The sequence below is a fragment of the Onychostoma macrolepis genome, chromosome 25, assembly GCF_012432095.1.
Source record: "Onychostoma macrolepis isolate SWU-2019 chromosome 25, ASM1243209v1, whole genome shotgun sequence".
Classification (NCBI taxonomy): domain Eukaryota; kingdom Metazoa; phylum Chordata; class Actinopteri; order Cypriniformes; family Cyprinidae; genus Onychostoma; species Onychostoma macrolepis.
The window spans coordinates 21,579,532-21,603,256 of NC_081179.1; the positions used below are offsets into that span (position 1 = coordinate 21,579,532).

Sequence of the window (23,725 nt, forward strand, 5' to 3'; positions counted from 1 at the left end):
CCCTAGACGGAAACATGAGTCTAACTGATTATAAATCAGAATAATAGTGTAACAACAGCTCTCTGCAACAAACAATTTGGAGTGTTATTTAATATAAATGATACTAGTGTTAGTGTTATATCAGTGTTATTTTATAAATTATACTAGTGTATCAATTAGTCACTAATTACACTTTTTTATATTTTCTGTTTTCATTTTAATTCGTTTTTGTCATTTTTATTATTATTTTTTATAAAGTTTTTGTTGATTGATTTTATTTGAAGTTAACTGTAATAACCCTGATACACAGACATATACTCTAATTTAAGCCACATTTTGAATTCCTCATACCTCATAACAACAGTAATTAAACTCCGCCAGCAACAGCATCTTACTCAGGTGTAGCTAACCTGTCTGAGCTGCCAGCCAGCCACATGTAACATCGCACACTGGAGAAACTTTTCCCAAATAATTAATATATTTATTTGCAATCACATATTTTCATCAGCCTTATAGGTGATATGAATTAGTTTTACCTTTACACTAATGACTTTACAGCTAATTTGAATTCCCAGCACATACTGTGACATGTTTGCAGTCTCTCTGCACCATTGTGAAGTAAACCTCCGAACACTTGAACAAACATGACAGCCATGTAGAGAGAATAATGAATAATCATTACCTAAAGGTCCACAAATTATTGATGTAAAATAAGCAATGATATTTTTTTCCTCTATGCAATTTATTGCCATTAACAAGTAACTTGCAATCCAATAAATGTCAGTGTGGCTTTCAGTTAATTAAAGGAATAGATATTATATAGTAATGCAGGGTGGCACTTAGATCCCAATTGCCACAGACTGCAATTTACAGTCTGAGCTTTATTTGAAGGGAACCACAAATAATGACCATTAAGCTGTCAGCCAATGGACAGGAGATCACATTAATGAAATTAGATAAGGCGAGCGCTGATCTACACAGCCATCCCGCTAAAGAGACGAAGAGCCTGGAAAAAAAGGGTCAGGACCAATTAACTAACAAAACAATGCAGGGCTCTGCCGCTGTCCACACGCAGCGTGAGAGAGATTTCTGTGCGACGGCAGTTACGTGAATGTGTGGAGACGTCTGTGAGTCTGTGGTGTGTTTGCTCGTGTGATGATTTGACTTTTTGGACCTCTGTGTGTCACTTTAACCTTCATGACAAAGAGAATCTCGATTCCTTTCATTCACATGCGGCTGTACAAATTTAGAGACAAACATCTTCCTCTTAGAAACAGTTCTGTCATCATTTACTCACCGACATGTCATTTCAAACCCGTGTGGCTTTCTTTCTTCGGTGGAACTGCAAGGAAAATCTGAAGCCGGAGCAGCGTAAGAATGCCTTCAAAAAGGTCTAAAATGGCATAAAAACTTTGTCCATACATCATACATGCAAATAAGTTATGCATAAATGACCATTCAAAAGTTTGAAGTAATTAGGATTTTAAATGTTTTTAAAAGGAGTCTCTTCTGCTCACTAAGGCTGCATTTATTTAATTAAAAATACAGTAAGAAAAACAGTAATATTGTGAAATATTATTACAATTTTAAATAGCTGTTTTCTATTTTAATACATTTTAAAATCTAATTTATTTCTATAATTTAAAGCTGAGTTTTAAGCATCATTACTCCAGTCTTCAGTGTCATGTGGTCCTTCAGAAATCATTCTAATAAATAAATTGATTATTATCAATGTTAAAAACAGTTGTGGTACTTCATGTGTTTTGTGGAAACCATATATATATATATAATCTTTGTTAAATATATCATTTTTTTTTTTTTATATTATAACTTTTCTTTTCTGTCATGTTTGATCAATTTAACACATGCTAAATTAAATTAAACCAATAATAATAATAATAAACAAACAAACAAAATATTACTGACCCCAAACTTATTCTGATCAAGTGACCAAAATTGACAAACAGACCAAAATGTAAGTTGTTATTCAGAAACTTCCAGTCTGTTGTACCGCTCAAATCTCACCTACACTTGCACATATTCCAACTTCTTGTGCCACATTTACAAACACCATTGGTTCTTAAGTATCTAATTATCAGATATGGACAATTGTATCATATTTCTATGGTGCTTTTTTGGTCTCTTTTGGAGCTTGATGGTCTCTGGCCATTATACTTTACATGGAAAAGAGCAGGGTGAACACTCTGCAAAATACCTTCTTTTGTGTTTCACAGAATTAAGTAAGTCGAATGCTTTTGAACAACATCAGGGCGAGAAAATACTTTTTTTATCTATTCCTTTCCAGCCATTTAAATGCCACATAGCCCCCATGTTAATGTGAAAGTTAGTGGTTGTGATGAAACGACCCTGACACTAAAACACACACGCCGGGCTGCAGAGGTTCATGCTGTCCTGTCCGCCCTCATGAGTGTGTACACAGCCTTGTATTTCTGTGTATGTGCCCCCCGGCAGAATGCCATGGCTGGCACTAAATTAGTGATTAGGGACCCTCTCCTCCCTCTCCCGCCTCTCTCCAGAGACGCCCCCAGACTGGACAGCTGGATGCATCAAGAACTGTCACCTTGTCAGGGAAAGTTTTCTCTCCGTCCGCCAAAACTTTCGTCAGTCCGTCAGCCGGTCGTGAGGGGCCGCGTGCTGCTTCCAGTGAAAGCGCAGTCGTGACGGATGCGGGGCGGGAGGGGTACCGGATCCGGAGCGGCTGACATTTCTGACGGCTCCCCCTCAAATGAGCATCTCTGCTGCTGTCAGTGCAAGCCTCGCCCCCCGGCAATGACTGTCAAGCGACATGCTCAAAGCAGCATGGAGAGGTAGCCTATCACGGAGACACGGACACGGGCCACACACACACACACACAGAGGCTTTTTTTGTTGATGGCTTCTGTGGTCAAATGTTTACGCGAGCAGGCTTTAGGTTGCAAGGCTAATCATGTGATCTGTTGCAAATGCTTTAACCCTGATGAAGCAGTGTTTTATTGGAAGCGCTTTCACAGGGTGTTAAATCCACACATCTCTGCTCCAAAGTTTGCCTTTTGTCTTGATAAACGGCCAAAATGACATTTCCTTCTTCTGTGAAGATATTCCCTCCATTCGTATGAAAGTTCAAGAGTGAGACTGGCAGCTAAAAAAATGTGCGTGAATTGGGGAAAAGTGGGGGGAAAAAGTCTAAACTCTTTAAATTTTGAGACATGTTGAAGGTTTAACTGTAAGTTAAAGGGACAGTTCACCAAAAAATGAAAAATCTTTTATTATTACTCAGTCTCATGTCATTGTATGACTTAGGGGAGACTGGGTCAATTGTAACACTTTCAATTTCTCAAATAATGAACATGTTACAAATCACCTAATTCACTCCACACATTCTCAGTTTAGTCCTTATTCCACATGTGAGCCCTGTGGCAGACACAGCAGATTTTAGAAGAGAAAAACTAATTTTAGTATATTTTTTATACTTCATTAATTTTTGTGATGGCAGTCCCTGCTTTGTAGTTAAACTCATCAAAGTTAAATTATGTTTATTGTGTGTCTGTGTAGATATTTTTGATACCAAGTTGTTAGTGCTAATGTTTTGGCTGTTAGCTGTAAGTTGGGCTAGTTCATGGCTACAAGACCCGGGGTTAGTTGTGACAGCAAGACTCGGGTCAGTTGTAACAGCAAGACTCCCGGTTAGTTGTAACAGCAAGACTTGGGTCAGTTGTAACAGTAAGACTCGAGGTAAGTTGTAACAGCAAGACTCGGGATTAGTTGTAACAGTAAGATACTTGCTGTTACAACTGAGGTAAGTTGTAACAGCAAGACTCGGGATTAGTTGTAACAGTAAGACTCGAGGTTAGTTGTAACAGCAAGACTTGGGGTTAGTTGTAACAGTAAGATACTTGCTGTTACAACTGAGGTAAGTTGTAACAGCAAGACTCGAGGTTAGTTGTAACAGCAAGACTCGGGTTAGTTGTAACTGTAAGACTTGGGGTTAGTTGTAACAGTAAGATACTTGCTGTTACAACTGAGGTAAGTTGTAACAGCAAGACTCGAGGTTAGTTGTAACAGTAAGACTCGAGGTTAGTTGTAACAGCAAGACTCGGGTTAGTTGTAACAGCAATACTTGGGGTTAGTTGTAACAGTAAGACTTGGGGTTAGTTGTAACAGTAAGATACTTGCTGTTACAACTGAGGTAAGTTGTAACAGCAAGACTCGGGATTAGTTGTAACAGTAAGACTCGAGGTAAGTTGTAACAGTAAGACTCGGGGTTAGTTGTAACAGTAAGACTCGGGGTTAGTTGTAAAATCAAGACTCGGGTCAGTTGTAACAGTAAGACTCGAGGTAAGTTGTAACAGCAAGACTCAGGTCAGTTGTAACAGAAATACTCTGGATTAGTTGTAACATCAATGAAACATGTTATAACTTACTCCAAGCTAATTTTTTGTTTTATTTACATTTTCTTTGAATTTCAGTATGCCTATGTCTTGAGAACCCGAGGGGCGTCTCTAAATGTCCAAGTGTTCAAGTTAAATTTTATTATGACCAATTACTATACCTGACATTAACAAACATGCTTAAACACACATACATGCACATTATTCAGTTTTATTATGATGCACACACACACACACACACACACACACACACACAATAAAGATATTCTGACACACAATGGAAGTCAATGGTAACCAAACTGTTTGGCTACCAACATTCTTTAAAATGTCTTCTTATATCTTCTGCAGAAGAGAGAAACTCGTACAGGTTTGAAATGACCATAAAGTGAATAAATGATAACAGAAACGTCAGAAGAATGACATTTTTGAAGCTTAAAATCTTCAGTGCCTATTTCATTGTAACTGCACTGACAAGAACAACCAGCACATTAATCACAATATCTCATTTTGTGGTTAACAGAAGAAAGAAACTCATATATGCTTGGAATGACATGAGGGTGAGTGAACAACAACTGATTTTTCATTTTGGAGTGAACCATACCTCTATTCAATGCATTTCTGGGATAAAGTCAGTCAGTTACCACTGAAAATAATTTTGACTGGATGTAAATGGAGTTAGTATTATTATTAATGGAACTTGTTAATCATTGTCTCTGTGAAGTTACTTAAATTGTCCTTTGAATGAGGGATTACTTCTCTAGGTGGATGGAGTTTTGGTTATTTGTTAACAATGTAATTATTAGGGTGGATGCGAAACATTACAACAACAACAACAAAAACCATAGCTTAAAACCAAGCAAACTTCTAAATTTCTCTGACAATCAACATTACGTGACAAATGCTGTCAAAAGGGAATCCTGAATGTATTGAATCCGGAACATTCTTTTAAAAATTAATAAATTAATTTGGATTATTTGTAAGAACATACACAAAGTAAAAATGATGTCCTTACAGCCCATAACTGAACATATTTAAATTCATACTGAACTGATATGGAATTCTGCAAAAGCCTAAGATGGATTTTCCAAAGCCTGAGATGAATTTGACATTTAACTGTTGAAATTAGCATAACATCAAGCATAACACACTGTGACTTATACATTATTTCAAGAAGGTATAACTTAAATTCCCCTATATGTCTTCTCAAAGTTCCTCAACAAATAACATGCAAAACCAAATGAATCATAAATAATAGTGAAATGTTTTCTTATCCTAAAATGTCTAGATGTGTCAATTTGGCTCCGACCCAATCAGAGCCTCAAGGGTTTCAAACTTCTCCCATTATAACTGAGCTAAACCCGATAAACTTTAATGGAATCCTTCTGCTGGATCTATGTGTCTCTGTCATGTTTGTTGGGGTAAACACGGACGGGACACATGCCTTGAGACCGGATGAGCTGCCAATACTCCGGTCATGTGACAGTGACTGGTGTCTCAACACTGAGATCTTGTCAATACACAGCCATGTTGACATGCTCTGCTCATTTCCCTACATGAGGCGGATAATTGTCACATAATTGTTCTTCTTTGTTGCTGTGTTTTTCAAAGGTATGCTGCTGCACTTCCTTTTCCCATAAGAAGTTATATATATATATATATATATATATATATATATATACACACACACACACACATATACATATATATGCATTTATCTGAAATGCATTTTTGTATATTTATATGCATTTGCATATTTTAATTTATTTGATGTTTATAATTAACATTTATATTTTGCTCTTTCTTACTTCAACTTAATATTAAACAATTAAAATGTAATGCAATTCAATAATAATGTACTGCTATTAATTACTATTGTTGTTTTATTATAAATATGCCTATATCGATTATGTTTTGGTATTTCGAAATGCTTAAAAATTGTTTATTAAAAACATATTTTAGGATCTTATTAATGATTTATTGTGAATTGCTCTCTGTGCTGTCATAGCGGAGTTTAACTTCAGAAGTATCCAGGTTGCTCGTTTAGTGAACAGTTGACAGGTCAAGGCTCCTGTGTTTTCACTGAATTGTAAAGTATGTGTGTAAGTGTGTGTGTTGCTGCAATGTAATACTGCCCTCCAGTGTGTGTTTACTGAACTAACACATGTTTTGTGAAATATAATATATAAGGTCTATCCTCTTTTCTTTGTTTAGGAAATGATTTGCTGCTCACCTAAAGGAAACATTGAAGGATAAAATGTACATTACGGAGAAAGCAGAGTGACTGTATATATCAATTATTATTATTATTATTATGTTTTAACATTTTCTAATTGCATATAAATTGCATAGTTGTAATGTAATTTCATGTCATATCTGTAGTTGTAATTTAAATGTTATACAGCACAGAATCATTTACAATAATTATGTGAATCCAAAAATATAATTTCAAATTATGAAAAGGGAAATTGTGACCATTTGCAGCACACAAGATATACATTTTCTGTAGGTTCACCAAAAAAATGACTCTTTTTGACAGACGGACGGACGGACAGACAGATGGATAACCCGCTTTTAAACTTTGAGGTGCAATTCTATTTTACCGTCAATGGAAACTATAATCTTAAAGTTTTTTATTTTATTTTATTTTTTATTGCATAACAAGAACAGAAACACAGTAACATGCATAAATAGATAATCACAGTGTGATTCATAATAGCATCAAAAGAAACAAAACAAAAACAAACAAACAAAAAAAAACAGGGGATAACTTACAAGATCAGAAGAGAAGATAATTAAAAAAAAAATCTATATATCCTTATTTTTTTGCTTTTTTATTTCTTAGATCTTTTAAGGCTTTAATAATGATTACGTTCAATTTTAAATAATGCAATGTTAGGTTTATTAGACTGTTTTTGTATATGGTATTTCTCATACATACAGTGGGTACGGAAAGTATTCAGACCCCCTTAAATTTTTCAATGTTTTCTTTGTTATATTGCAGCCATTTGCTAAAATCATTTAAGTTAATTTTTTTTTCCTCATTAATGTACACACAGCACGCCATATTGACAGAAAAACACAGAATTGTTGACATTTTTGCAGATTTATTAAAAAAGAAAAACTGAAATATCACATGGTCCTAAGTATTCAGACCCTTTGCTCAGTATTTAGTAGAAGCACCCTTTTGATCTAATACAGCCATGAGTCTTTTTGGGAAAGATGCAACAAGTTTTCACACCTGGATTTGGGGATCCTCTGCCATTCCTCCTTGCAGATCCTCTCCAGTTCTGTCAGGTTGGATGGTAAACGTTGGTGGACAGCCATTTTTAGGTCTCTCCAGAGATGCTCAATTGGGTTTAAGTCAGGGCTCTGGCTGGGCCATTCAAGAACAGTCACGGAGTTGTTGTGAAGCCACTCCTTCGTTATTTTAGCTGTGTGCTTAGGGTCATTGTCTTGTTGGAAGGTAAACCTTCGCCCAGTCTGAGGTCCTGAGCACTCTGGAGAAGGTTTTGTCCAGGATATCCCTGTACTTGGCCGCATTCATCTTTCCCTCGATTGCAACCAGTCGTCCTGTCCCTGCAGCTGAAAAACACCCCACAGCATGATGCTGCCACCACCATGCTTCACTGTTGGGACTGTATTGGACAGGTGATGAGCAGTGCCTGGTTTTCTCCAGGCATACCGCTTAGAATTAAGGCCAACAAGTTCTATCTTGGTCTCATCAGACCAGAGAATCTTATTCAGGTGTTTTTTAGCAAACTCCATGCGGGCTTTCATGTGTCTTGCACTGAGGAGAGGCTTCCGTCGGGCCACTCTGCCATAAAGCCCCGACTGGTGGAGGGCTGCAGTGATGGTTGGCTTTCTACAACTTTCTCCCATCTCCCGACTGCATCTCTGGAGCTCAGCCACAGTGATATTTGGGTTCTTCTTTACCTCTCTCACCAAGGCTCTTCTCCCCCGATAGCTCAGTTTGGCCGGACGGCCAGCTCTAGGAAGGGTTCTGGTCGTCCCAAACATCTTCCATTTAAGGATTATGGAGGCCACTGTGCTCTTAGGAACCTTAAGTGCAGCAGAAATTTTTTTGTAACCTCGGCCAGATCTGTGCCTTGCCACAATTCTGTCTCTGAGCTCTTCAGGCAGTTCCTTTGACCTCATGATTGTCATTTGCTCTGACATGCACTGTGAGCTGTAAGGTCTTATATAGACAGGTGTGTGGCTTTCCTAATCAAGTCCAATCAGTATAATCAAACACAGCTGGACTCAAATGAAGGTGTAGAACCATCTCAAGGATGATCAGAAGAAATGGACAGCACCTGAGTTAAATATATGAGTGTCACAGCAAAGGGTCTGAATACTTAGGACCATGTGATATTTCAGTTTTTCTTTTTTAATAAATCTGCAAAAATGTCAACAATTCTGTTTTTCTGTCAGTATGGGGTGCTGTGTGTACATTAATGAGGAAAAAAAATGAACTTAAATGATTTTAGCAAATGGCTGCAATATAACAAAGAGTGAAAAATTTAAGGGGGTCAATACTTTCCGTACCTACTGTAATTATTAAATTAATCACCAAATTTTACTCCAAACTCTTATTTTATATAATCAAAATATGTCTTTACCAGAGAATTAAAAACTTTACTTTTATCAGTTTAAATATTAGATATTAAATATCAATCAATCAAAAAAAAAAAAAATTATATATATACATATTATTATTATTTTTTTTGGTAAATACACAATTGTAATATGTGTTTATATCTGATATATATATATAATCTGATATCTGCTCAGTGTTAATAGATGAGATATTCCTCACCTGCTTTCCATATTCACAAACACCAACTCACTGTTTCCACCGTACCTCCATCTGAAGACCACCTGAAGCACCGCGAGCCTCGAGACGACACATTTCTGAAAAACTTTCAATCATATAATGCACTTTTCTGTCTGTTTAGTGTAAGTGCTTTAATATCTCTCTGTGCTCTTGATGCATGGCTGCCTGTGAAACCGCTCCGCGCTTAATAATGCTAATGACTACATTTCCCTACATCTCTTCCATTAAATCAAGCGGGCTGTAAGTTTCCCATCCGTCCAGCTCCAGCCATCAATCCGCACAGCTATCAGCAGCATGAAGAGTCCGGACACATAGGTGCCGTTTTGGCACAAGACGAAAGTTTTATATGTGTAAAGGAGCGATCCATTACTGCTGCAACAGGAACACTGTCATCCCGAGAGTTAGATCACAACCGGAAGGAGATTTATGACTTCAGAGTTAACATATAACATAAAACTGTTATTATAGCAGTTGTAGTAATTCCTCTAAAGGCCTGTCGACTGTAGGATGTATTCAGACTTCATCATGAGCGGAATAGCATACTACTTCTACTGTTTCTAGGCCTAGGCCTATGCTTTTACGGTATGCAAATTTTCTGCTCACATAGAAAAGCAGAATGACTGAAAATATGAAATACAGCAATACGCTCGAACTCCCATTTATTATATTATATATTTCCCAAGTAGGCTGAAATAAGCCACAATTTTAATGTCCTTTTTGTCTAATTGTTTGATCGGAAGTTTATGCCCCCAACAACAAAAACAAACAATAGACAACATCACAGAATTTGTAATGGTTTTACTGGTTATAATGGGACTTGTATTGGTTTTAATGGAAACTGTAATGGTGCATGTTGGTCTCTACTGATAATTGGTCGCCTTCTATTGGTGGCTTGTTAAAACCAATAAATCCTAACGGAATATGTCCCAATACACACTACAGAAAAACATTTTTAATGGTTAAAAATGGATGGTTTGCAATGTTAGTAATGACAATTGTAGTGGAAACCATTAGAATTACTGTGATGGTTTCTATTGTTTTTTTTTTCAGCAGGGACATCTTTACACAAAGTAGGCTGAACAATAAACAAATAAACAATACATACATAAATAAAAAAAGAGAGAAACAAACCATTTTTTTTTTTTTTTTGCCATTCTGCCTTTATTAAGATGGGGGATGTAAAGTAGACTGGAAGCGAAGTGGGAGAGAGAGGTGGAGGTGGGGGTATAAATATGTGCATACTTATTAATATACAGTCGGGGGGGGGGGGGGAGATATTTAGGAAAAATAGGAAAAAATGTACACATTTCTGTTCAAAAGTTTTCAACCCCCAGCTCTTGATGCATAGCTTTTCCTTCTGGAGCATCAGTGAGCGTTTGAACCTTCTGTAATAGTTGCATATGAGTCCCTCAGTTGTGCTGAGTGTGAAAAAGATGAATCTCAAAATCATACAGTCATTGTTGGAAAGGGTTCAAATACACAAAAATGTTGGAAAACCAAAGAATTTGTAGGACCTGAAGGATTTTTCTGAAGAACAGCAGACAGTTTAACTGTGCAGGACAAACAAGGGACTCATGAACAACTATCACTAAACAAACAAACAACAACGGGGAAAAAAACAAACAAAAAAACACTGCTGTGGATCATTAGAGGCAAGAACACAGTATTTAGAATCAAGGGGATGTAAACTTTTGAACCGGGTCATTTTTATAAATCAGCTTATTTTCTCTTGTGGACTATATGCAAACATCTTATTTCAATAACACACATTTTGTATGATCCCTTTTATTTTGGTAAAATAATTAACATTTTGCAATTCTGAAAGGTGAATGTAAACTTTTGACTTCAACTGTACTTGTGTTATATAGACTGCACACTATGTAGTATGCTATTATTCCATCATGAACACAGCAAAGATAGATAGATAGGTAAATTGATTGATTGACTAATAAAACTGTCAGTTTGTGTCCTGTTGATGTCATCAATGAGCTTTAATACATTTCTTTTTTGTTATGTGGTTTTATTACATTATTTTGGCACAAATTAAATAAGGCACATTTACTGCAATGTTACACAAAAACTGTTATGGAATCATACAAAAATAATTGCTCTCTAGTTCTTCAGATCGCCACAAAGAACCATTACATTCAAAGACAAATCACATCACAAACCAGCTCTGTTTTATTTCATGGTCAATTTGTGTGAAGATATTTAATGACTTCCTGCCCAGCATTAATTCTATCCCTGCTAACACACACTCCTGCAGCAGAAAATGCATTTACACCCGCCACTCAAAATGCAATCAATCAGGTTTCATGAGCTCAGCTCCTAAAACCAAACACACAGAAAACTAGCAAGAGAATAAAGTGCATGATTTAAACAGAGACGTGGTCCGTAATACTGCCCCCTGCTGCCCCCTAAATACATCAGATTTATTCCTAATTCTACGCTTTTTCACAAACGCAACCTTTTTACCATACGCATATGGTGCTTTTTTTATTTTTTTGAGGGACAGTTTAGAGAGGAGATTCATACCATAAAAGAAAATGTATTCTACTAATGAAATAAATCAAACCAGGAAAGATTGAAATACATTAAGAGGATGAAACAACAACAACAACAACAACTACCAACTATTAGAACAACATCTAACTCTGTGAAAAATAAGTTCCCATGACTAGTTGCCTACACACAGAGATGTTTAGTAAATGTAACAACTTAAGTTTTGTAAGGAAAAATGTGAGGAAAAATAAAATCTTGCTACATAATTTTATCCTTAATTATCCCTTTTAATAATGTGACAATTCTGAAAATTAAAAAGTGCTGGAAAAAAAAAATAAAAATCCACATTCTTTCTGTAGTTACTGTAAACGTCTCCCTTTAACCTACGAACGAAGAAAGTTTCCAAAGTCTCAATATCACGCACCTCAAATATTCACTTGTTTCACTGCTGTTTTTGTTCTTTCTTCCACTAGTGTTGACACATGCTCACTTTTTCCATTTTGTGATTTAAGAGCATCGTTTTTTTAAGTGGAATAATAAAAGCGACTTCCTCTTTCTGATTTCCACATACAGACCCATAAAACCTCTAAAACTGTTTTTTTTTTTTCTTCCAGTCTCATAAACCACAAGCATGAGAAAATGTTAACCTTGAAAAACAATGACAGTTCTTGCATATTCAGGTCAATAAAGTTTAGATACTTTAACACTCAAGTACAATACAGACCAGGATGAGGTGGCGGAACTGATTTAGTAATGATGCATTTATATTTAGCTGCTTGAAGACCACCATCACAACACAACATTGTCCATTTCTGTGGCAGCAGTCTCCACATCACTTTCTCTGGACTGTGCGTCTTCCTCCCCCCCGCTGGGCTCCTGCAGCGAGTGCTGGGTCAGGTCCTGGCTGATGGTGTGGCAGCGGGTCAGGCTCCTGCTGTGGGCGTGAGGCGACTGTGGCCCACTGCTGTCCACCGTCTCTCCTCTCGCCAGTCTGCGTCTGTCACTTTGAGCCTCCGCCGTCTGAGATCAACACGATAATCAGCGGTCAGGTTAGCAGGAGCTTTAGTACTGTAGTACAGCAGACTAAACTAAACTACCAACAAAACCTTGCAATTTAAAGACCAAATAATTTGTACATTTTATTATACAAATGGTCACTATGGTTGGAAATGATTATTGTGGCTTGGGAATTAAGTTAGGTTAAGTTAAGTTAAGTTAAGTTAGGTGAAGTTAAGTTCAGTTCAGTTCAGTTAGGTTAAGTTAGGTGACGTTCAGTTCAGTTCAGTTAAGTTCAGTTAGGTGAAGTTAAGTTTAGTTCAGTTCAGTTAGGTTAGGTTAGGTTAAGTTAGGTGACGTTCAGTTCAGTTAGGTTAAGTTAGGTGACGTTAAGTTCAGTTCAGTTCAGTTAAGTTCAGTTTGTATGTAAGTAAATTAACAAACAAACGGATAAATAAATAAGATAGATATCTGGAGAATAGTACCTGGTCTAATACTCCTATGGTGGTTGCTGCTCTGTCGGTCCTCTTCTGACTCCTGTTAAGAGCAAAAGCTTCTCATAAACAGCTTGAAATTATGTTGAGGAAAATTAAATTTAGTCACAAAGTGAATGATCACAACTAAAAAAAAAGTTACTTTTATTAAGGAATTATGCATCCAATTGCAATACAGTCATTTATGATATTACAAAATATTTCCATTTCAAATAAATGTTGTATGGAATGCAGCACAACTGTTTTTTTTTTTTTTACACTGTAATTTGATGCTCAAGAAACATTTCTGAGTATTATCAATGATCTCTGAAGGATTGTGTGACACCGAAGACTGGAGTAATGATGCTGAAAATTCAGATTTCGTCACAGAAATAAATTACATTTTTAAATCTTTTCAAATAGAAAACAGTTAGTTGAAAGTGCATTAATGTTTCACAACATTACAGTTTTTACTGTGTTTTTGATCAAATAAATGTAGCCTTAATGACCAGAAGATACTGGTCATTAAGGCTACAAAAGAAGAAAAAAAAATATTACAAAATCTTTCCGACCTAAACTATTGCACTTTCTTTTCTTAATGTTATGTTAATAAACAAGCCATTAATTGACAGTAAATGTACCTTTGTTTTGTGTGGTCTGTGTCTTTTCTGCCATTGTTGGGACTCTCATGCCGTTTAACTCTTTGAACTATTGATTATGTTGTTGGAGAAATAACAGAGTTCAGTTTAATTACACAACATGAATTCATAATGCAATGCATATCGTATAATACTATGTTCATCACAGCCTACTAGAGTGTTGAGATGAAATAAAAGTACAAATATCAAATATCTGATTCTTACCCACAATGCCCTCTGTTCCTCTGGAGTGTGGTTTGACCGGATGAATGTCCGGAGCATCAGCACTGGCTTTCTGCAGGAGTCTCTGAATCTCTGTGTTCTGAGGAAGCATCAAAATACAGACAAATCATTTATTTTTTCTTTCAAAATATAGCACATCTTTTAACCCTATTGTTGTTTTGGGGTCAATTTAACCCCAACTCGATTTTCAAACTGCTCAAAATACTGGTTAAACATTTATTTATTTCTTCTTGAAGTTTTGTGAATGTGTTTCATTTAGGGTCATGAATGTCACTGCAAAGTTTCAACACATTGATGTGTTTTGGAAAGGCTGTACAGAGTTTGTCATGACTTTAGTGTTGGGGTCAAACTGACCCTGCAGTGGTTCCTATGCAATTTGCCAAAAATCAACACTTTGAAAAACACTAAAGAGTCAGGTAAAAAAAAAAAACCCAAAAACAAACAAACAAACAAAAGTAACTTGAAAAACAGTACAATATGAAATACATGAGAACTTGTGTTTAACTTAACTAGATAACGAAATCTAAATTTTTAGTAAAGTTTCACAGTCAAAAAATGTCAAAGGTCGTTTTTGGTTGTTCGTTTTTTTTATCTGATTGACTACACTGTTACAGAAAAGAAAGAAAAGAAACGTAAAAATGAACAACATTTTACATGTTTTAAACACTACTTATGCACCTAAATTAAATTATCAAAATTATTCATTAGAACAGTTTGTATTCATCATTTACTGATAAGCAAGAGTTGAGCACACACACACACACACACACACCTTCCCGGCGGTCTCATGTGCACAGTCGAGGGCGGTCCGCTGTCTCTTGTTGCGCATGTGCACTAAAGCCCCTCTGTGCAGCAGTAGCTCCACCAGCTGGACGTGTCCACCTCTCACAGCCTCATGCAGACCAGTGTTACCGTGATTATTGGCCAGATTCACCAGCGCACCGCTCTGATCCACATCAACGGTGTCCAGAAAGTGTCCATATTGCAATATGGATGTCAATAACAAATAAATACAAATTATATTTCTGTACAATAGATATAGATATGAAAAATCTTTATAATGTAATATAGTACCTCAAGCAAAATGGCGGCTATCTCCAGATTTCCCTTCAGACAAGCAAGAATCAGCGATGTGTTTCCATACTGATCTTTCTTGTTCAGTTTGGCATTACACTCCAGCAGAGCAGACACCACCTATAACACACACACACACACACGATCAAACTACTGATGTTAAAAAAAAAGAAACAGTTCAAACACGATTAATCCCACTTGACATTAAAGTTTTTAAATACAGGTGCATCTCAAAAAATTAGAATATTGTGAAAGTTTTGTAAGTTATTTCAAAAAGTGAAACTTTCATATATTCTAAATTCATTACATGTTTTACTTCACATTTCAAAATTTTTTAATTTTAATTTTGATGATTACAGCTCATGAAAGTCAAAAATCCAGTATCTCAAAATATTAGAATATTTCCTAAGATCAATAAAAAAATAAATAAAAAGATTTGCAAAACAGAAAATTTAAAGTTCTTTAAAGTATGTTCATTCATGCACTCAATACTTGGTCGGGGCTCCTTTAGCACAAACTCCAGCATCAGTGAGGAGTGGCATGGAAGCAATCAGCCTGTGGCACTGCTGAGGCACTAATGAGCCTTCAGCTCGTCTGTATTGTTGGATCGACTGTTTCTCATCTTTCTCTTGAAAATATCCCATAGATTCCATATGGGGTTCAGGTCAGGCATGTTGGCTGGCCAATCAAGCACAGTAATATCATGGTCACTTGGAAGTGGTTTTGGCACTGTGGGCAGGTGCTAAAGTCCTGCTGGAAAAGGAAATCAGCATCTCCATAAAGCTTGTCAGCAGATGGAAGCATAAAGTGCTCCAAAATCTCCTGGTAGATGTCTGCATTGACTTTGGACTTGACAAAACACAATGGACCAACACAAGCAGACGTCACGGCACCCAAATCATCACTGACGTCAGAAACTTCACACTGGACTTCAAGCAGATTGGATTCTGTGCCTCTTCCTCCAGACTCCAGACCTTGATTTACAAATGAAATGCAAAAATTACTTTTATCTGAAAAGAGGACTGTGGACCACTGAGCATCAGTCCAGTTCTTTTTCTCTTTAGCCCAGGTAAGATGCTTCTGACGTTGTTTTTGTTTCAGAAGTGGCTTGGTAGCCCTTTTCCTGAAGACGTCTGAGCTCGGTGACTCTTGATGCACTGACTCCACCTTCAGTCCACTCCTTGTGAAGCTCTCCTAAGTGTTTGAATCAGCTTTGCTTGACAGTATTTTTAAGCTTGCGGTCATCTCTGTTGCTTGTGCACCTTTTCCTATCCAATTTCTTCCTTCCAGTCAACTTTGCATTTAATATGCTTTGATACAGCACTCTGTGAACAGCCACACCTTTCAGTAATGACCTTCTGTGACTTACCCTCTTTGTGGAGGGTGTCAATGTTCGTCTTCTGGACCATTGCCAAGTCAGCAGTCTTCCCCATTATTGTGGTTTCAAAGAATAAGAGATACCCATAATTTATACTGTAGGGATGGTCATTTAATGAAACTCAAATGTAAATATTCTAATATTTTGAGATACTGGATTTTTGACTTTCATGACCTATAAACTCTAATCATCAAAAAAAAAAAAAAAAAAAAAAAAAACACTTTTGAAATGTTTTACTTTACATGTAATGAATGTAGAATATATGAAAGTTTCACTTTTTGAAATAACTTTTTCACGATATTCTAATTTTTTGAGATGCACCTGTATACTTTTATATTGTAATAAGTTCAGTCTTCTAATTAAATGTAGAAACAACATAAAGACAGTATAGTTTGTCATTAAATATCATTTTTTTATGACTGAAGGCGAGTATCACTGATACCAATACTGATGTCTCTATGAAATTGTTATTTTTTTCCTAATATTTAACCATTGACTATATGCAATGTTGACTATACTAACAGTATAATTGAGAGCTATCAATTTTAACATTTATTAGCCTTTAAAAAATAACAACTAATTTAAGTTAATTTAAAAACTATCTTCACATAAACCCATTATAATAAATGTCATATTTACCTGTGCCCTTCAGCAAGTAAAAATATACCGAAATTGAATAAAATTCTAAAATTAAATATAGATGAATCCTTACAGCTACAAAAGTAATTGATTTCTTCTTCTTTTGTTCTTTGATTAACAGACATCACAGCGGATGGGTTATTTTGGCTGCTATTACTTCAAGAGCTGCTGCTGATCGTGACGCGGATCTGACACGCATCGTGTTTTCTCACAACCTTTATATATATAATTGTGCCTTAATATGAAATGATATACAGCACGCCATCGCATTTGTGCATGTAACCCGAAGAGCACGTGCTACCAGCACAGTATAACAGCTGACAGGATAGGAAAATTCATTTTTACTGATATATGGCCTGACAACATCTCATCTGACCGCAGTTTACTGATGAAGCTCCTCGTCACCTGTACCGTTTCTGCACTTATTTGTCTGGCGAGTGGTGTGCGAAACTGAAAAGTCTCCCGTTTGATGTGGTCATCTGCGACTAAATAAATGCACGTGCACTCAACAACCGTGCTGCAGCTCAGTTTCAGGGTCTTGGCAATCTTCTTATAGCCTACACCATCTTTATGTAGAGAAACTTTTTTTCAGATCCTCAGAGAGTTATTTGCCATGAGGTGCCATGTTGAACTTCCAGTGACCAGTATGAGAGAGTGAGAGCGATAACACCAAATTTAACACACCTGCTTCCCATTCACACCTGAGACCTTGTAACACTATCGAGTCACATGACACCGGGCAGAGAAAATGGCTAATTGGGCCCAGTTTGGACATTTTCACTTAGGGGTGTACTCACTTTTGTGGCCAGTGGTTTAGACATTAATGGCTGTGTGTTGAGTTATTTTGAGGGGACAGCAAATTTACACTGTTATACAAGCTGTACACTCACTACTTTACATTGTAGTGAAGTGTCATTTTCAGTGTTGTCACATGAAAAGATATAATAAAATATTTACAAAAATGTGAGGGGTGTACTCATTTCTGTGAGATACTGTATATACTGTATATATACACACACACACATACATACATATATATATATATATATATATAGAGAGAGAGAGACAGATAGATAGATAGATAGATAGATATATAGATCGATAGTTAGATAAAGTCTTTTTAAACTTTCTAACTGAAGTGCACATATATAAACGATGATAAACAATGATGGCGCTGGTGTACGTGGCATGCCGTCTCTCTGCTCTATCCTGGTTGCTTTTTATGACTGTTTTAGTAACACTGTTTATACATGATGCTACCTGCGCACTGATCTATGATCGCCATACACTTTTAAATATTCAAAGCTCGTATGAGAAATTTTTTAAAGAAGGAAGAGGTGAGCTGCAACTCCCTACTACTAAGCCGCAGCTGATTATTCCCACCTGGCTGAAACACGAGCCCTGGCCTCCTGTGGAAAAGAAACGTCACCATCGCGAAAGCGGGGAGGAAAGTTGGTGAAACTTAAAGCCTACCTGGTCTCTCTTCCGAGAACGCCTTGTCCAGTGGATGCGCTACTATGGGGATGGTGTGGCGGCCGGGTGTTATGTCGGCGCTCCGAGAACGTGATGCCGCGGTGGGTTCAGCCAGTGGAACCGGCAGGCCCCATGGTGACCTGTCTTCAGCGTACCCTGTATCTCCATTGGAATGGAGTTCATTTACAGAATCTTCGCCCTGTACCCTGTGGCTCGCAGCAGTTTCACGACGCCTTGGTGGATGATACGGGACCAGCGATCAGGTTGGCGCTGATTAACGTCCGTTCATTGAGAAACAAGACTTTCATTTTAAATGAGTTCATTAGAGCCCGTAATTTAGATTTTTTATTTATCACTGAAACATGGTTAACCGCTGGGGATATGTCTGTTTTTGGAGAAGTGGCGCCAAGTAATTTTGCAGTTTTTAATACTCCCTGAGAAACGGGAAGGGGAGGTGGTGTGGCCTCTATTTTTAAGGATACTTATATTTGCACTAGACTCAAATTTGAGGTTTTCTCAAGTTTTGAACTCCAAGTCTTTGAATTGCAGCTGTCAGCTCCTGTGCTATGTGCTGTTGTCTATCGACCACCTGGATTTAATAAGAATTTTATTCCAGAGTTGTCTATGTTTTTAATGGACATTGTCGTGAGATATGACAAAATATTAATATTAGCGGACTTTAACATACACATATGCTGTCCGACAAACTCCTTTTCAAAGGATTTTTTAAATCTCATTGATTCTGTTGGCCTTCAGCAAATGGTTAATGGTTCTACTCATACCTATGGTCACACGCTGGATTTGATTCTATCACTTGGTTTATCAGTCAGTGACATTATCATAGATGATCTCCTGGTGGCTGATCACAATCCTGTTCTATTTACGGTCTTCCTTCGATGTCAGCCGAAGAAAGCTTGTGTCATAAAGAGGTTGGCTCGTTCGATAAAGCCAACTACATATGTGGATTTTAATGAAACTTTTATGGCTTCTCTGCAGAATATAAAAATGGACCTCTTATCACCTTACCTTAGCGTGGAGGAGGCGGTAAATAGTTTTAATTCTGTTTGCCTGGATACACTAGATCAAGTGGCGCCTCTAAGGCAGGTGCATAGAAAGCACAAATCAGCTCCATGGTTAAATGAATATATCAGGTCCCTAAGAAGGGATTGTAGAAGATGTGGACGGAAATGGAAGAAAGATAAACTACAAATCTCTTATGAAATCCTGAAAGAATCGTTGTCTAAATTTCAACGGGCTGTGAAATCTGCTAGAACAAGCTATTTTGCAAATGTTATTGAGAAAAATCACCAAAATCCACGAGTTCTTTTCTCAACGATTAACTCTGTTTTGAACCCTAAATTAGAGGTGTCCGCCGATACGTCTGAAGAATTATGTGAAAGTTTTTTAAATTTTTTTGTCAGTCAAATATCAGAAGTTCGAAATAATATTCAGCAGTGTGCATATGTGCCTTTGAATGCACCAGAGACCCCTGCTATACTATCTGAACTTGAGCCTATCTCTATATTCACTCTTAATGATATTATTTTTAAATTGAAAGCTACATCTGCCCCCCAAGACATTATTCCGACAACTTTGTTAAGGCAAATTATCGGCTCGGTTGGTCCATATATAGTTTCTATAATAAATAAACGCTTACTCCTAGGGATCGTTCCCGAGTACTGCAAACACGCTGTAGTTCAGCCCTTGTTGAAAAAAGAAAATCTGGATAAGAGCGTTCTTTGCAATTATAGACCAATCTCTAAACTTCCATTTCTGGCTAAGATTTTAGAGAAAAGTGTCCTTATTCAACTGGAGTCATTTCTTGATGATAATGATATCTGTGAAGTGTTTCAGTCAGGTTTTAAGAAGCACCATAGCACAGAAACTGTATTATTAAAGGTTTTTAATGACATTTGTTTGGCAGCCGATCAAGGGGATATGACTGCACTTTTGCTTTTAGACCTCACAGCAGCGTTTGACACAATTGACCATCATATTCTCATTTCCCGACTTGAAACTTGGGTAGGCATCTCTGGAAATGCCTTAAACTGGTTTAAGTCCTATCTGTTAAATAGAAGTTTTTCTGTTTGTTTGGGTGAGTGTACATCAACTTCCTCACCTTTATCATGTGGTATTCCTCAAGGGTCTGTTTTAGCACCGCTCCTCTTCTCACTCTATATGCTCCCTTTAGGTTCGATCCTGCGTAAATACTGTGTGTCCTTTCACTGTTACGCAGACGATACTCAACTATATGTACCATTTAAGTCAAGTGATTACACTGCCATGGAAAGATTGCTGGCTTGTCTTAATGATGTCAAGGCATGGATGTCTATGAACTTTTTGAGCCTAAATGAATCGAAAACGGAATTGATTGTCTTTGGTCCCTCTGAACCTGATAATGCGTCTCAAACTAAGTTGGGTCCCTTGAGCCAAGTTAGGAAATATCATGTAAATAATTTGGGGATGATTTTTGATAGCGCACTTACATTTGACAAGCAGATAAATGAAATCGTCAGAAAAAGTTTTTTAAACTGAGGATGACTTCTAAGATTAAACCTTTTTTATCCCAGAAAGATCTGGAAAAAGTTATTCATGCGTTCATCATTTCGAGATTAGATTATTGCAATTCATTATATTATGGCACTCAAAATAAAGTTTTAGACAGATTGCAGATGGTCCAAAATGCATCTGCAAGATTGCTCACAGGCACGTAAATTAGATCACATTACCCCGGTGTTAAAAGCATTGCATTGGTTGCCCATTTCTTTTAGGATTAACTATAACATTTTATTATTTGTTTTTAAATCGCTACACGGTTTAGCTCCTTCTTATATTGCTGATCTAATCAAGGAACAAAGGACAACGAGATCCTTACGATCCCAATCACAGAAACTTCTTGTTGTTCCTCGGTCTAAGTTGAAATCTAGAGGGGATCGTGCGTTTGTGGTCGCCGCCCCTAAATTATGGAACAGCTTGCCGCTTTATATTAGGGACGTACCGACACTTGGTCAGTTTAAGAGCCATTTAAAAACATAGCTTTTTATGATAGCGTTCGATCTAAGATAAGTGCGAAGGTTGCTAGTGTTATATAGGGTTTTTCTGATCTTACTTAAAATGTATTATGATTGTTCTAAGGTCTCTGCTATACTATTCATTTAGATGGATATGATCCCTTTTAAATGTTGTCTCTTGCTCATTGTGTTACTGTTTGTACAGCACTATGGTCAACGTTGTTGTTTTTTTCAGTGCTTTAGAAATAAACTTGAATTTGAATTTAAATGAATGTGCACAATGAGTTATTAGATATTAAAAAGCTAGTGCTTAAGCACTGGTTTCAAAGCAGTAATGTTTTTATGAGAGGTGGTCTGTGATTGGTCAGGATTTGCGCACCTGTATTTGGCTGTTCTGGCAGGCCAGGTGAAGCGGGGTGGCACTCTGATTGTTGCGGGCGTTGATATTGGCACCGTGGCGGGTGAAGAGAGACACTAGAGCTGTGTGTCCGTGCAGCGCCGCCACATGGAGTGGAGTGAAGCCGTCAGCACTGCTGTTCACACCCACACCGTCCGGCTGCAGATGGGCTGCTTTCTGTACACACACAGACTCACAATTACCACAAAATGCTTCTAAATTCATACATTTTAGATTATTAACCTACTTTTGTAGATTATATCAGAAACTGACTGCCTGGGCGCTAGGGCTGTCAAAATGGCTGAAAAACTAAATTCAAATTAAATCAATATTATCAATAATATTAATATTAGTAATAATAAATATTATCAATATTCAAATTATATTCAAATTTTAAGAAGGTATAATTTAAGTTAGGGAGGAAAAAAAAGCTTTTGGCTTCTCTCCTTGGGCCACAAGAGGGCGCATCGAGCAAAATATTACTAATGCACATTTTATTCAAAGCAATAAAATAACAACTATCTTTGAAAAAAGTGCATAATGTTTAAATAATGTTTATAAACCAAATATAATTACTTAAGTTGCTTAAACAATTAATAGTGCCTTGTTTAATACAAAGGACCAAAAACTAATACTTTTTTTCATTTAAAACATGTGATGCTGTGGGATGAAAAAAAAAAAAATCCATAAAGTTTTGAGACATGTTTTTTAAAAGTTGAACTTGCATTAATTTTACATGGCTTTCTAAACATGCAGCTCCCTTGTGCGAGATGAGTGCAACGGTGATAGATGATGTCCTTCTGTTCTGTGTGAACAGCTTGGTTTGGCCGTAAACAAGATCTTCTCCGCATTGATGTTCTCTTTTTACGCAATATTTTGAATGAACAACGCAGCAGCGCCACATCTAGTGGGTTCAGATGGATAGGCTAACAAAACACTTACATCGTCATCGCATCTAGTGTGCCATTGATAAGGCTGCCTGACGCACACCTAACATTCATATGCAACGTTTTTGCATTTGAATGTGGATTTTTATTTTAAATTCTACAAATATTAGAAATTCAAATTTTTATTTGACAGCCCTACTGGGTGCTAATCCAAAACATTCTTCGATTACATTAATTGTGTTGAGAACTTAGTGTGTAAAATGTATTTGTTCTACATTTTATTAATGTAATAATAAGTATTGTAATAATATAATGTCATTTAAAAAAAAACAAAAAACAAAAAACCTGAAGGCTACTGTTTTGATTTATTATTTATTCATAATTATTAATTTGCATAAAATGTATAAAAGTGTTAAATGAGTGTGTTCCGACCTTCTGTGCAGGTTCACAGCTGGGGCACTGACACAGAGGATGGCACAACTCTGTCTTAACTGGCACTGAATCTTCCTCTTCCTCCGGCTCCTCATCCAGCCAATCCAAAAGATAACGCACCTAAAACACACACACACACACACACACACACACAAAAACAATACTGTCATTCTGTGTTGTTGTTGTTGTTATTATTATTATTATTATTAAAGCAAGATTAAAGCAAGACAGAATGCTCTTTAACAAGGTTTATGTGAGCTCAAATGAGCTCACCATCTGCACATCTCCATCAGCCACGGCTCTCAACAACTTCTCCACCTGTTCACCAAACACAGGAAAGAGAAAACATAACATAGCTGGGTGTCTGCAAGTAAAAATTAC

General features: G+C 36.8%; 1 protein-coding gene across 2 annotated transcripts in view; it reads right to left on the minus strand.

Moving 5' to 3' along the window:
* Positions 1 to 11,359: 11,359 nt before the first annotated feature.
* The window catches only part of ankrd27 (ankyrin repeat domain 27 (VPS9 domain)), a 37,813-nt gene continuing 25,447 nt past the window's right edge, over positions 11,360 to 23,725 (minus strand). For both annotated transcript variants that reach the window (XM_058767391.1, XM_058767390.1), the window contains exons 21-29: positions 23,618 to 23,662; positions 23,345 to 23,464; positions 22,008 to 22,202; positions 15,128 to 15,247; positions 14,826 to 14,999; positions 14,036 to 14,132; positions 13,814 to 13,880; positions 13,185 to 13,236; positions 11,360 to 12,723 (exon numbers count right to left, since the gene is read on the minus strand). In XM_058767391.1, coding sequence (XP_058623374.1) covers positions 12,493 to 12,723; positions 13,185 to 13,236; positions 13,814 to 13,880; positions 14,036 to 14,132; positions 14,826 to 14,999; positions 15,128 to 15,247; positions 22,008 to 22,202; positions 23,345 to 23,464; positions 23,618 to 23,662 — 1,101 coding nt within the window. In that variant the 3' untranslated portion in view covers positions 11,360 to 12,492. The remainder of the gene's footprint in view (positions 12,724 to 13,184; positions 13,237 to 13,813; positions 13,881 to 14,035; positions 14,133 to 14,825; positions 15,000 to 15,127; positions 15,248 to 22,007; positions 22,203 to 23,344; positions 23,465 to 23,617; positions 23,663 to 23,725) is intronic.